Raw genomic sequence first — 13,768 nt, 5'->3', positions numbered from 1 at the left:
AGGGATAAGAAGACTCTCCATTGAGCAGAGAGCCTGATACAGGGCTCGATGCTAGGACCCTAGGATCATGACCAGAGCTGAAGGCAGATACCTGACTGAGCTACCCAGGTGCCCCAGTATATGAGATTATTGTAAAGTTGGCTCATTCCACAGTAGTGGGTATAGTAAAATTAGAGTTTGACAAGGATTCTGTGGGTTCCTAGGACACATTAACCTTCTCTGAATAGTGACTCAGAGGGTCTCATGACTCTTTTTCCATTTGTGAAGTTATAAATGAGGTAGAGCTAGACGGGGACTAGACAGGAAGCAAGTAGCTTACAAACTATTGGGTAGGTAGCTCTGCACTTTGTATACGAAAGTGTCCCAAAAAAAGGATGAGAAATAGACCTGCTCCATGTACTGTCTACAGTCAGGCCTTGGGGAATCGGCAGTACACATTGCCTGACAAGAATTCCAAGGTACCCTTGGTAGAAAAAATGGAATCACCATTTAGGACCAAGATAGGACACAGGAGTCAACCAAGAGTTAGAGATAATTAAGTAAGATTTCCTGGAGGAAATGGTATCTCACCCTTTAAATAATCCAACTAAGACAACTCAGTTCAATTTAACCAATATATATTGGCCACTTACTTTGTGACAGACATTTTTTCTAAAGCACTTGGGATAGATCAGAGAATAGAGTACCTATTGTTAATATGCTAAGTTCTAGAAAATGTCTTCATTTCCAGCTTGATAGTAAAACCCTAAGCAAAAAAAAAGGGGGGGATTTTTACTTTGGAACTTGTTGTGAAACCTTCTAGTGAGTAAACAGTGCTATATTTGTTATGAAGGGCAAGAGGTCTTTTCCATTCTGTCCACAGAAACTACAGAATATCACCTTAGCAGTTGGATGGCCAGGTTGGTTTAGGTGTTAACATGGCAAGCAGAGGTTCCATGATATTCCTTGATGAATTCTTCTCTCTGCCTTCATCGACTTTGTATCATTTCTAGGCTCCCCATCTTTGCAGACAGATGGGCTGATGACTACTACTGTCCCGCCTCCCCCTCCCCCCAAAAGCAAGCCTTATGAGAGCAGCCAGAGGAACTCCACCGAGGTAGGAACAAGGCCAAAGGCCGGCGTTGGGGTCAGAGCGTACCACTTGTGGGAGTGCAGTGTTGGTTTTCCAAGCTTTTTACTGGGCAGGTTTTCTGTAGATTTGTCACTCCAGTCTCTTCTTGATTCATGCCTAAAATCATAAAAGATAGGGGAGTTTCCATGGGAAGAAACAAAATGTAAGCAGACCTTTACATCAGATCGAAGGCAGACCTTTTCTCTGTACCTCACCCTGGGTACAGGTGAGTGAAGTCGGAAGTGAATTCTGGTTCACATGTGAAGAGTTTACTCCTGAGTGAGTAACAGTCATTCTGGAATGGCCTCTCATGGGTTTCCTTCATTCATTCAACAAATACTTATTGAGTGCCTGCTATAGAACCCAAATGATGGGGATATAACTCTTTGGTGTATGTCTGATTAACTCAGAGAACAGGGGAAGATAAATGAGTGTTGTTCCCCTTCTGTCCCTGCCAAGGCGGCGTAGATAAACTCAGATCAGTTAGATGCTTACATGCAGTGGCAGAAATGTGGAGGAGAAAGCAGATTAAGAAGAAAAGACTCATTTGACTTTTGTTGTGTCTGCTCCCTCAGATTGCTCCTCCACTGCCAATCCGAAGAGAAGCCAAAGCCCCACCCCCACCACCTCCCAAAGCTCGGAAATCTGGCTTCCTTTCTTCTGAGCCTGGATCCCAGTAAGGATCTTGCCCTCTCTCTGCAACTCTGAACACCTCGAACAGCTGATGCCTGAGAGGAGGCACGGTCCTCGTTCCCCAGGGCCCCGTGCTGACCACCTCTCCTAAAGCTGGAGTCAGCTTCACCAGCTCAAAACTGGTTGCTCGTTGAAAGGCTTCTCTCTGATGGATGCCTAAGGCCACATCACATGTCTTCCAGTCCAAGAAGATTCCAGAATTGGTCACGTCCTGTATGTTTCTCAAAGGAGAGATCTTCCTCACCATGATTAAATTCAGCCTCTGGCACAGAGCCATTGCAGCCTACAAAAGCCTGGAGATGTTCTTCATAGTGTTGGAGGAACAACCCCAGTAACCTACATACAGTCTGGAAGAATTCCTTGCTTTGCTTGTGAAAAGCTATGCTTGACATGTTTTCTTAAAGGGACATGCCGTGTCCCCGATAACATTGGAAGAGACCCACATCAAGTACTTCGGTATCCAAAATAATCCTATCTTTCCGATGTCTGCTGTGTCTCCTTTAAGGAAAAGAACATCTTGGTGATGAAGATTGGCTACTTTCGCGTATGAATAGCTATCATTGTTGAAAAAACATGGACAGATTGTGAGGTCTGAGCTCCTGCCCACCCCACCCACACACACCCCCTACATGTGGGGAGGGAGAGCTGCCCACCCCCTCTGAGGGGTTCCTCACACTCCTGACTAACGGCCCTCAGCCCTCGCTGCATCCCGTCACTCCTTCCTGCCACAGACTGCCTTGAAGCTCTTTCTTTTGCACAGTTTCTTGCCCTGTTACCTCCTCTGAGCTCAAATCACTGGACAGAAGGGACTTAGAAGCCCGGATTCAACAACTTCTCGTCCAGATCTCATATGGATGGCTCCGCGGCCCCTCTCTGCCACCTGATTTTACCCTGGAGAATACAGTGCAATATCTCCCGTTGATTATTTATTCCTCGTGATTGTGGAATTAATTTGATTACATGTTTATGGTACTAATGTCAATAGTCCTTTCACAAGAAGAAATGGGGTGGCTTAGCTGATCAAACATTACATATACATAAATGACCACACAAGGTTAAAGACATTTTGAGCTAGAAGGGCCTTAAAGGTCATACAAACCACCCCCTCGTTTTGTAGACAGGGAAACCAAAGCTAAGCAAAATCTGCCTACAGATTCTTACTAATAACCCAGCTTGCTGATCGAGGCTTTATCCCCAGATAACACTTAGATCGAGAAGACAACTCTGACAAACTCCATGATGAATACCCACCCCTACTTGCAACAACAATGGGAATGTCCCAGATATTTCTGTACAACTTAGATGGTTATGGCAAAGTCCAAAACCTTTTGTGGATCCCCTAGGTCAACAGGTGGGGAAGCTTCCCAGAGTCCCTCCGGCACCTGGGTCCAGTCCCCCCCGCCCCCCCACACACATCCTGCCTCGAGGTAGAGAGAGGAAAAAGAGATTTCACCGCCAAGAATTCAGATTTGCTTGCCTGCCCCTTTGTGTGCCTGTCTCAACACTACCCCTCTTAGAAGAGACATACTAATGCTTCACAGAGTCAGGGAAATAAAAACCTCTGAGACTTGGCCAGCATTGCTCAAACAATTAGTGTGTGTATTTAAATGTGGTGAGGAAAAGGCCGTTCTTCACCTCCACTCAGGAGAACCTTCAAGGGGATAAAAGAGAGAACCTGGATTTTGGAAATAAACCATCTGGTTTCAGACCATTCCAGCTGTGTCATCAGTTAACTTGGCAAACTCCTTTAATTCTTTGAAATCAGCTGAGCCTTCATTTCTTCACCTTTTGAAACAGGGAATAACACCTGCCCCACAGGTGAGGTTCAGATGAGATCGACTGTCTGAAGTAGTAGGTACGACATGCTCCTTTCCTCTACTCAGCCTGAGTAAGATCTGGAATTCTCTTTGAGCATTACTGATAATTTTCTTCCCCTGAAGTAATTTGGAAAGTGAGTGCAAGTTAGCTGAGCACATACAGTCCCTTTGAAAAAGATGGCATCTTTGGAATCTCTTACATAATTATTTATGACTAAAGGAGAAGTGCTAATAAGAACTGGAAAGGAAAAAAAAGAACTGGAAAGGATTTTGGTGGAAAGAACAAAGAGAAGGAACAGGGAGGTTATTCAGGGCTTCTGTGGGGCCTGGAGCAGTTTCTAAGAAGTTGCATCTCAGACTGGCTAGTGTGGGGGTGTGTAGGCCTCACTCACCCTATTTTTCAGGCCGCCCATAAAATAGAAAGATGTAAACTGGTCACAGAAAAAATACCAGACTTCAAATATGTCCTTTCAGAGCAGTGCAAGGGAGGGCTGCGGTGTGATCTTTGAACAGGGGCTGGGGAAGTCTGCTACACCAGTGCCCAGATACTCTTCCCTTTCTTAATAGAATATATTTTTCCCATGTGTCTCCCCTTCCACATTAATGCAAATACTAGGTCTCTCCTTCCTGAATAGAATTATAGGTAATGTCATGGATAACAGATTACAGGGAACGTTGGGAAGCCACTGGTTGGAAAGAGTCCTGTTAGACAAAAGATAATCAGTCTGTCCTGAAGTCAAAGAGGAAGACTGCAAAGAAATGCCTTCTGATTACCTTGCACCTAGGAGAGATGAGGGGCCGGGAATAAAAGAGGACAGAACTGGTCTTCATTTTCTCTGATAAGAACTCTGGAGCATTAAAGGATGTTGAAAATAGCTCCCAAATTGTCACAACCTTTGTGGATATTAGTTAATGGAATTTTTCTAATCCCTTATTTTCTCTCTGTTCCAGTGATTTGTCTTTGAGATTTTTTTTTCAAGAATTGTTTCATTCAACATTAATTAAGCTCTTACTGAATGCCAGACACCTTATGAGACCCTGGGGATGTGGCAGTTCATTGTGTTCAATGGGAACAGCATGATGTGCAGAGACTGTGCTGTGGTGTTGGCAAGAGAGTGGGATTAGAGAAAAGTGAAACCCTCAATGAGGCTGCTTGGGCCATGGGCCTCCCCTCTTGCACCTCATTCACATCTTGATTCCAGAATCGCAGTCATTATCTCCCATCAGGGAGACCCATGAAAAATGCTGTCACCCTGCAGATCCCTAAGAGATGAGGGGGGATTTGAGATAACCACCTACCTTTGTTAACTTTCTCCAAGCTGTGAGAGTCCTTCCCCTCTACTGGCCCCCAGATCATGGGGTGATTTCTTCCTTTAAAATTGAGATGAGTCCTATACATACATATGCTCAACTGCACAAATCTTAGGGCTACAAATGGATGAAGCTTTACATAAACATGCACCATGTCACCACCTTTCCGATCCAGACCTAGACTACTTCCAGAACCCCAGAAGATCCCTCTCATGTCCATGCCATCCTTCTGCAAAAGGCATTTAGGAGGCCGTTCATAGCTGTACCTGCCCTCCTGCCCCTGCTTGGCATAATGAAAAAGGGAGGAAATCCCACCATCAACACAGAACAGGACAGTAAAGACCATGTACCTTTTGGCAAGACCAATACCTTTAGTCAGTCTCTGGGCCTCAATATCCTCAGGTAAAACATATCTGAGGCTAGTGGTTTTTAGAATCCCTTCAGCCTAGGCTTGCTTTGATTCTGAGTGAGAAAGAGAATCAGAAGGACAACTTAAGTTTCTGTACAATGGCTTTTAGGTCCACGTGCCATTAACCAGGTGGGATTTTAAAATTAGTTGGAAAAGAGAAGTTCCTCTTTGGGTGGGTTGAGTGTGGAACCACCAGTTCTCACCTACAAAAAAGGAAAAAGGTAGTTGTTCTTTTAAGATGATGATTTCAGGCTGTTTCTTATAATCCAGCCAAAGCTGGTCTCCCACCTATGCTGCCTAAACTTGTCTATTAGTCAAATTTTGTAAGTTGTTCACCTAGACTTTGTCAAGGGTTCTGTTGCCTGGAGTTTGTAAACTAGTTGGGTTTCAAACATGAACTCTTAGGAAGATGTGCATTGAAGTAGAAAAATTTTGTTCAGATTTGCTGTTATTTATTTTTTAAATTAAAAATGGAAATGTATTTTGAAGTTTATCGTGTTTAGTCTATTATTACTCTTATGTTAGTGGAGTGAAATCATTCCTGAACTTCACCGACACATCCAGTGCCTCTGGCCTCCTTTCATTACAGGTCCTGTTAGTTGAGACTCCTACTGTGGGGTCATGGAGTCATCTTTGCCTGGAAGCAATAACAACTACAGACCATTTGGTTCTTCCCTCACCTCTATCCCCTCCATCCATCCCTCTGGCATCGGAGCTGATGGCTTCTAACAATTGATTTAATATGATAGGTTGTTTCTTCATTCATTCATTGAAAAGGGAAATAAAAGGAGTAGCTAGTAACTTATTTGGGAAGGATAGAAACTGATTCTCAAGCTACGTTGAGCATTAATTATTACCTGGGAAGAGGCCACACACCAGACCCATTAAATCAATTTCCAAGAGAGGGGAGCTTGACCCAGGCACCATATTCCTTCTGAATCTCCCCAATGTCATTCCAATGTTAAGCCAAGGCTGCAAATCACTACCTTAGAGGAAATAACAACTTGAGAAGATTGGTGTTCAAAATGGATGTTCATTTCTTAAACTCCCTGCTGGTGATGTGTCACGTTGGGGAGAGGAGGGGACAGCCACACTTCAGTTAGAATAGCCACACTGTTTAAAGTCCTGGGCTTATGCCTAAGATTTTTTTTTTCTTTTAAGAAAATGTCCCAGTGCTTTTAAACATTTGCCATCTATTGCTTTTTAGGGCAATAATGCCCCACTGTGTACATAAGAATCCCTGGCATGCTAAAAATGCAAATGGTTTGGGCCCCCAAGACTGAATCAGTAAGCCTCAGGAATCTTTTTGGATCTAAAATCTCCATAGAAATACTACTTTAGAGTACCGTCCACTGTCAAAATTTAAAAGTGCTGTTATTTCATGCAATGATTTTTGGCTTTTCCCCAGTCATCTCCAGGATACTGCAACTTCTAAGCCCTTTGCTAAAATGGTCTATCCTCAGGCCATTCTTTCTGACACTTGGTCATTTAAAGCCTTATATATTTGAGAACTTATTAAAGGGAACATTTGGTATGTTTCCCCACTGTTTATTTTGAATGACAACTGAACTTTTTTTGAAGCTGCGTTGATGAGGTAGACAGTTCTTCAGATTTAGGAAAATGTGTAAAATTTTAATAAAGAGGTCATTTTCACTCTCCTCCTTAGGCCTTTGGTCATTTGAGAATCAAATACCCAACATGTTCATGTAAGTCGCAAACTACTGGATGCCATCCCGAGCTTATCACATCTGCATCATCAGGTGGCTGGATGAGCATCTCTGTAGCCCATTCAGGGAAGCCCATAGCTTCTGGAAAACTGAGACTCCAAACAGAATGTAAAAAATAAGTGATTGTGAGCGGCGTCTGGGTGGCTCAGTCAAGCCCCTGCCTTTGGCTCAGGGTCCTGGGATCAAGCCCCTCATTGGGCTCCTGCTCAGCAGGGAGTCTGCTTCTCCCTCTGCCTCTGCCCCTCCAGAGGTGATACCTGTTCTCTCTCTCTCTCTCTCTCTCAAGTAAATAAATAAAATCTTTTTAAAAAAATGTGTTGCCCTGTTCTTTAAATATGTTAACTAATTAATGTAAAGATTGTAAATGGTATTCTTTTTAGTAACAAAAAAATTGCTACTGAGCAATTGGCAGGTGGAAGCCTCTCGTGCCTTGTAATGTATTGATTAGTGAAAATAGGCAGTTTTGCCTTTTGTTCTGCAAAGTAGGTTAGGAACTACATCTCTGCTTAATTTTATTAAAGTGGGAGTAAGGAAATTATTTGAGAGATTGTTCAAATGGAAATATTTGGGGGAATCTAGCACTGTGCTGATCTGTATTAAAAGGGGGGGGGGTTCTCTCCCATGGACTGTTTAAAACCCCAGTTCTAATTCCTTAACACAGGCCCTTTTGAGATGGAGGGGCAAGGAGAGGAGGAAGGCTCTGACTGAAACAGCGAAAGGGCCTTGATCGTTGCCGTGTGAACACAGGCACAGTTTGTCGCTGTGACATCAGGCAACCTTTCTGAAATTAGTTTTTCAAATGGTCTCAAAATGATTAGAAGTTAGGAGGCTAATTGAGAACTGGTGTCATAGTGTCTGGGACCCCACAGAAAAATGGTCGCTAGTAAACGAAGCCAATACATGAGCCTCAGGATCCTGTTTAAGCTCCAATTAACAAAATATAACCAATTAACAAAATACATACTAGCTTTGGAATCTAATACCATCAGCTGCCCTTCACCGCCCTGCCCATGTACCCCGACAGACCTGACAGACATTAAACCTGGGTCTCCCCATTTTAAAGGGAAGACAAGGATAACTAATTTCCAAGGTCATTGTGAGGGTTAATGACAATATTTATGCATCTGTCCCTGCACACAGCCTGACACTGGTCTTTGTGGAGAATGAATGGTGGCAATGCTATTTGACCAAGGTGCACAGGAGCACCTGAATTTCATCAACAGACTCTGTACTCCAGTGCATTTCTCAAGAGAGATCACCCAAAGAGATGAACACTGTTTTTTTAGGCCTGAGTCCCAAGCTTCAGCACACACCTCTTGCTGTGGTGAACACATGGAGACCACATGTGGCCAGCAGGAGCACTGGACTAGGAGCCCAGCAGAGCCTCCTCTTTCCCTAGCCTCTCAGCCTCCAGTTGACTTTCAGAGGGATTGGAGGCAGTCAAGGAAGGGAACAGCTTTCCAAGTGGGGGGAAACCTTGGCCGTGGCCTCACTTTGATGGTGTATAGTCAAAAATATAGTTACGATCTCCCCCAGAAAACTGTTGCTGAATCAGATTTTGGGGCCCAGCCCAGTAGGTGACTGTTCTTAGGACGGAGTGGTGGCGGAGAGCCAGGGGATTTCCTTAGTCAACAATAATGTCGACTTTATGTTGTCTCCTGGGCCCCATACTCAGCGTCTCCCCTTCATGGGCTTACAGTGCCCCTCCCCCACCAGAGTTCTGCCTTAAAGACTTCATGCTTATGCCACTTTATTCACAACACAGCACTTTCACCATGAAATATGTGAACTTAGCGTAAGCATATCTGAAATCCACACAATTCACAGATGTTAAACGAGTCACAAATGTCAATGTCAGAATTATACTTGTGTCGCCAATCCTTCTGGTTCAGCGGATTTAAATCCTCTTCTGGCCAGTTTCCTCTTCAATCAGACTTTCCTAAAAAATGCACGAGCAAAAAATATATCAAGGTTGGTCTTACTAGCTGGATTTCACTATGCTTTTGATATCTTAATTTCTGAAATACCGATATAGAAAGAAGAGAGCCATTTATTTTTGTGCACGAAAAAGTGCTAGAGAGAGATATTAGATCATGTGTTTCTAAGTTGTTTAATAACCATAACATTAATAGTTTAAGGATGGGCTATGAAGGAGGTGAAGAAAGGTCTGATCTCAGTTTTTTTTTTTTTTAATTGTATTTATTTTAGAGGGGGAGAGAGAGTGTGAACGGGGTGGAGGGTGGAGGAAGAGTAGAGGGGGAGGGACAAGCAGACTCTGTGCTGAGCATGAGCCCAATGTGGGGCTTGATCCCAGGACCCTGGAATCAGGACCTGGGCTAAACCCAAAAGTTGGATGCTCAATGACTGAGCTACCCAGGCGCCCCTGATCGCAGTGTAATTAACCCTGCTTTGTCTCCCCTCTTTCTTTCTAAGGTCACATTGGGGAAATTTCACTGCTCACTATGATTTTTATTATATGGTAAGTAGGAATGGACACAGAAAACCAATAACGATCTCTGTTTTTTTTTTCTTTGAACCGTGGGTGCAGAAGTGGTGGTCAATGGAGAAGGTGAAAGCTATAGCTTGTGTTTATATATGATTTATTCAGGCTTTCCCTGCTCATGGGCATAGCTGTAACTAACTATAGTGCCCCTAACTGTCGCAAATAAGGGGACCACAGGAGCTCTGAAAGTCCCAACGATGAGCTCAAGCTCCAACCTCTATATTCAGTGCTCTGTATACTTGCTTTCTCATTATCAAAAACCTGCATTAGGTTAGTAGGCTCCCATTTGGGGTGGGGATTTGGAGATTGTTATAATCCCATCAGAAAATTGGAAATCAAATATGCGGCTCTGAATTATAAATTTACTAGTTTGGAATTCTTTTTTATTCCAAGGGAGGGAAAAAAATGAAGTAGAGCACCATTTTTGAGTTCTACATTTTTCCAAGGAAAAAACCACACCAAACCAAGAACATCAGTGAAGAATTAAGGAGTCCCGCAGAGAAGGGTGGATTAGCCTAGATTAGAGTCCAGGGTGGGTTGCAGTGGTCAGTTAATACCTGAGAAGAACTGACATGTAACAGCGGGCAGAAATGTATGAGTCATCCTAAAGGCTAGACCAGGATTCGGAGATAAAGGTTACAGAGAGATTTCAATTTAAGGGGGAAAAGGTTCTAACCATTAGTACTGCCTACCCACTGAAAAGGGGGGTGTGACAAATAGGCCCTACCCCAGGAGGAACTCAGGCAGTCAGGAAGGTAAGCCTCACAGAGGCCAAGAGGTGGTGGACAACCTGAGGGGTCGCATCTCTCCATCTCTAAAGGTCCCTGTCATTTCCACTGTGACTCACCAGAGCTCCTCTCAGGTCCCTGAGGGGAGGTCGGGGCTTGTGGATGGTGCATTCCAGGTGCTGAGGTTCTGCTGGTTGATCAAGTTCTTTGGCCATCTGAGGAAAAAGAACGTGATTCTTGCTGAAGGAGATCAAGAAATGGAATGGTATTTTCCACCATTTTCACCAAGAACTATGTGTGGAAAGTCAAGGGAATTGTGGGACGAGGATTTTAAGAACATAGATCCGCCCTGAGGCATTTGTACAATTGGGTAGGGCCTCCTGAAGGTGATGGTGGTGGTAAGGAGAGAATATTTTCTCCCTACAGATGATGAGAATGAAGTACTTCGAACCTTATGAGCGGACAGTATACAAAATGTCTAGGAGTTTCTAGTTACAAATCGGAATGATTTCTATTAGTTTTTATTAATGATGTCATAGTTAATTATGACTTACTTCACATATGATCTGTGGAGAGGAGATTTCAGATTCTGGGGCATCTTTATTTCATGCTAAATTATCTTTATTATTTCTCCAAAAAGAGGTATTTCTTTTCAAAGAAAGATAAATGATTTTAAGTTTCTCTCGTTTCCTATTCTCAGCACCATATTAAGTGTCTCAGTCCCAAGTTACTCATCCTTTAGGTCTTGTTTTTTTTCCCATTAAGAAACAGTACCAACTGTATTTTTATTAATCCACTATCATCGGGGGGGGGGGGGTGGTTAGCCAGCTAGCATCTAAGGCCTTTCTCCTGCTATCTTCATATGACCCCAAGAAGTCTCACTTTATAGATTAAAAAACTACCCTATGTGAGTGCTGCTCCTAGTACTGAAATCTAATTTATATGAAATCCACTCCAGGATGTATTTCAGGATATATTTTGTGTCCTTAAGTTTGCTAACCCTCCCCAGTAGCAGCCTTCAAGTTCTTTCCTTAAACACCCATTTCAGTAAAAAGGAATGATAGGGCCTGCACTCTTGATAAGAATACTTATTTATAAGTTATGAAAATGTACACTGGCCTAGTACCATAGATACTTTTAAAAGATGAAATATGGGGGGGACGCCTGGTGGCTCAGCGGTTTAGCGCCTGCCTTTGGCCCAGGGTTCGATCCTGGAGTCCCGGGATCGAGTCCCGCGTTGGGCTTCCAGCATGGAGCTTCTTCTCTCTGCCTGTGTCTCTGCCTGTGTCTCTGCCTCTCTGTCTATCATGAACAAACAAATAAATCTAAAAAAAATAAAATAAAAATAAAAGATGAAATATGACCAAAAAAAAAAAAAAAAGCAGGAGTTCTAAGATTTTCTCTCCAAATCTCAAGGAATCATCTAGTTCTGGAGAACTTGGGCCCATCCCGTCGTTTCGAATTCCTTTGGCATTTCTAGATACTCAGAGTGCGACACACCACTTTCGCACATGTTGCTGCATCTCTTGGCATTGTTCCTGCTGTTTGTTTCCTTAGTCCCTACCTGAATAGAGAGCAAGAATGGGACCTGCCTTGGCAAGTGTCTCACCTCTTCCAGAATACCAGGGGTAGACAGAGCAGGGTAGTACGGTTGGGTGACACACAGAATGGATTTGTTTTTGTTTTAAAAGGTTTTATTTATTTATTCATGAGAGACCCAGAGAGAGAGGCAGAGACACAGGCAGAGGGAGAAGCAGGCTCCCTGTGGGAAGCCTGATGCAAGACTCGATCCCAGGACCCCGGAATCACTACCTGAGCTAAAGGCAGACACTCAACCTCTGAGCCACCCAGGTGCCCCCCACCCCACCACACACGCACAGAATGTTAACACAGAATTGAACCGCATAAGCCACGTCTTATATTGAAGATGAAAGAGACTTACCTCTTGGAATGAATCAATCAAATGTTCAGCATTTCTCTTCCCCCCAGGGCGGAGTCCATAGGACCAGTGTTGGCCGGAGCAGCTCACCACACAGAAGGTCAACAGGAGAAGTCCAGCTACAAGTTTTGGAATTGGCTCCATGCTAAGGAACAGCAATGCAACAGCCAGAATGGACCCAGACTGGGTTGAGCAAGAAAGACCTTTTGGTGAGAAGCCTCATGTTTATATGCTAACGGTGCAGAAAGCAGAAGTAGCGATTGTCTGCTTCCATCCCAGACGCTGAGACACACATCCCTATGTGCTTGCTTCAGGTTTTTCAGCCACTGGGGATAAAGGCGGTACTTGGAACTTCCATGCTCAGTATATTTTAGTACTAAGCTAGTCTATTTTTATTTTTAGTACTTATTTGGCTATCCAAACCCCAGGATTCCTTCCCTTATCAAGTTCACCTTTTTGCCTCAACATTCCCCCACCCACCCCGCAATGAGTTAGTTTTCAACTGTATCAGTTCCTGAGATATGGAGAATTGGGCCATCTGCTTGGAAAGGTGGCTCCTGCTAGGAATCTCTGGCTAATATAAAGTTGTATGACATTAAATGCATACACCGTGGCACTAATTACATTTTGCTGAGTGTCTTCCACGCATAAGTGTTGGCCGGACCATCTGTGAGCGTGAGAGAGAACTCAACACCTCTCAAAGCGCTAAGCCCCAGACCAGATGCCTCCGTGGCCAAGGCAGGCTGGAATTAGCTCATGACGGGAGGAACGCTCACAAAGTCTTCAAGTTAATTTTCATCAGACAGGAAAGAGGCTAAAGACAAAATCAAATACTGGTCGATGAGCTGTTGTAATTACTCCCCACACGCTGGATTTCTGTGGCCTGGGGTGACAAGGACCAGAAGGGTCAAGGTTTCTTTAGATACTGTCACACCTGGATTTAGCCCTGTGGGTGTAAAATGCCCTACAGACAGACAAAGCATGTGGTCTAGGACAAGTGCTAGAAACACAAAGCGTTTTACCTGCTTGCGGACCAAGAGCCAAAAGAAATCCCGAGCTTCTTTTGGGAGTTTGTGGAGTACTGTGATTTGTCATTTCTTAGCTTCCCTTTTATATGAAACTTTTCTGGGACTGAAATCTTTCCTGCTGGTAAATTATACTGCACATGGACTATGAGGGTTTTAATACTCATTTTTTTTTAAATCCTCACAAAAAGCCCTTAATAGTGTGTGTAATTGGAACACCCACTGGTGTGTCTGTTAAATTTACTTCAATTGTGGCCATTAAAACCTCAGCTAAGACTTTTATAGCTGAGACCATAATTCAGAGATTAAAATCTGGCTAGGTGGGATTCTCTTGAGGAAACTGACAGACGTATCCAGAGTTCAAGGAAATAGCTGTCGTACTTTAAGTGATGTTAAATGCACACATAAAAGCTTTCACGAGAGGCCACATAATATTTATAGAAAGAAGTTGAGTCAGGATGCCTGGTAGCTGGTCTCAGCTCTTTGATTCTTCATTTGTAAGAGG

At 43.6% G+C, this 13,768-nt stretch overlaps 2 protein-coding genes across 2 annotated transcripts in view; one reads left to right on the top strand and one right to left on the bottom strand.

Moving 5' to 3' along the window:
• The window catches only part of DOCK5 (dedicator of cytokinesis 5), a 211,206-nt gene extending 205,377 nt beyond the window's left edge, over positions 1-5,829 (top strand). Inside the window, exons 52-53 of the mRNA XM_049101457.1 lie at positions 993-1,096; positions 1,687-5,829. Of these exons, the coding sequence (XP_048957414.1) occupies positions 993-1,096; positions 1,687-1,791 (209 nt within the window). The 3' untranslated portion in view covers positions 1,792-5,829. The remainder of the gene's footprint in view (positions 1-992; positions 1,097-1,686) is intronic.
• A 2,972-nt stretch (positions 5,830-8,801) lies between these two features.
• GNRH1 (gonadotropin releasing hormone 1) lies at positions 8,802-13,349 on the bottom strand. Its single transcript, XM_025463070.3, has 4 exons — positions 13,261-13,349; positions 12,242-12,383; positions 10,419-10,514; positions 8,802-9,007 (listed from the first exon to the last, which is right to left on the bottom strand). The coding sequence occupies exons 2-4, from the start codon at positions 12,380-12,382 to the stop codon at positions 8,966-8,968; spliced, it is 279 nt and encodes a 92-aa protein (XP_025318855.1). The 5' UTR covers position 12,383; positions 13,261-13,349; the 3' UTR covers positions 8,802-8,965.
• Between the last annotated feature and the right edge of the window lie 419 nt (positions 13,350-13,768).

The sequence above is a fragment of the Canis lupus genome, chromosome 25 (assembly GCF_003254725.2).
Source record: "Canis lupus dingo isolate Sandy chromosome 25, ASM325472v2, whole genome shotgun sequence".
Lineage (NCBI taxonomy): Eukaryota > Metazoa > Chordata > Mammalia > Carnivora > Canidae > Canis > Canis lupus.
This window is presented reverse-complemented; position numbering and strand designations above follow the sequence as displayed.

Excerpts from the sequence above, each read along its gene's own strand:
- GNRH1 (XM_025463070.3), bottom strand. The coding sequence starts at position 12,382 with ATGGAGCCAATTCCAAAACTTGTAGCTGGACTTCTCCTGTTGACCTTC. Across the intron at positions 10,515-12,241 it reads TGATTGATTCATTCCAAGAG|ATGGCCAAAGAACTTGATCA; the intron begins GTAAGTCTCTTT and ends CTTTTTCCTCAG. Across the intron at positions 9,008-10,418 it reads GGGACCTGAGAGGAGCTCTG|GAAAGTCTGATTGAAGAGGA; the intron begins GTGAGTCACAGT and ends TGCATTTTTTAG.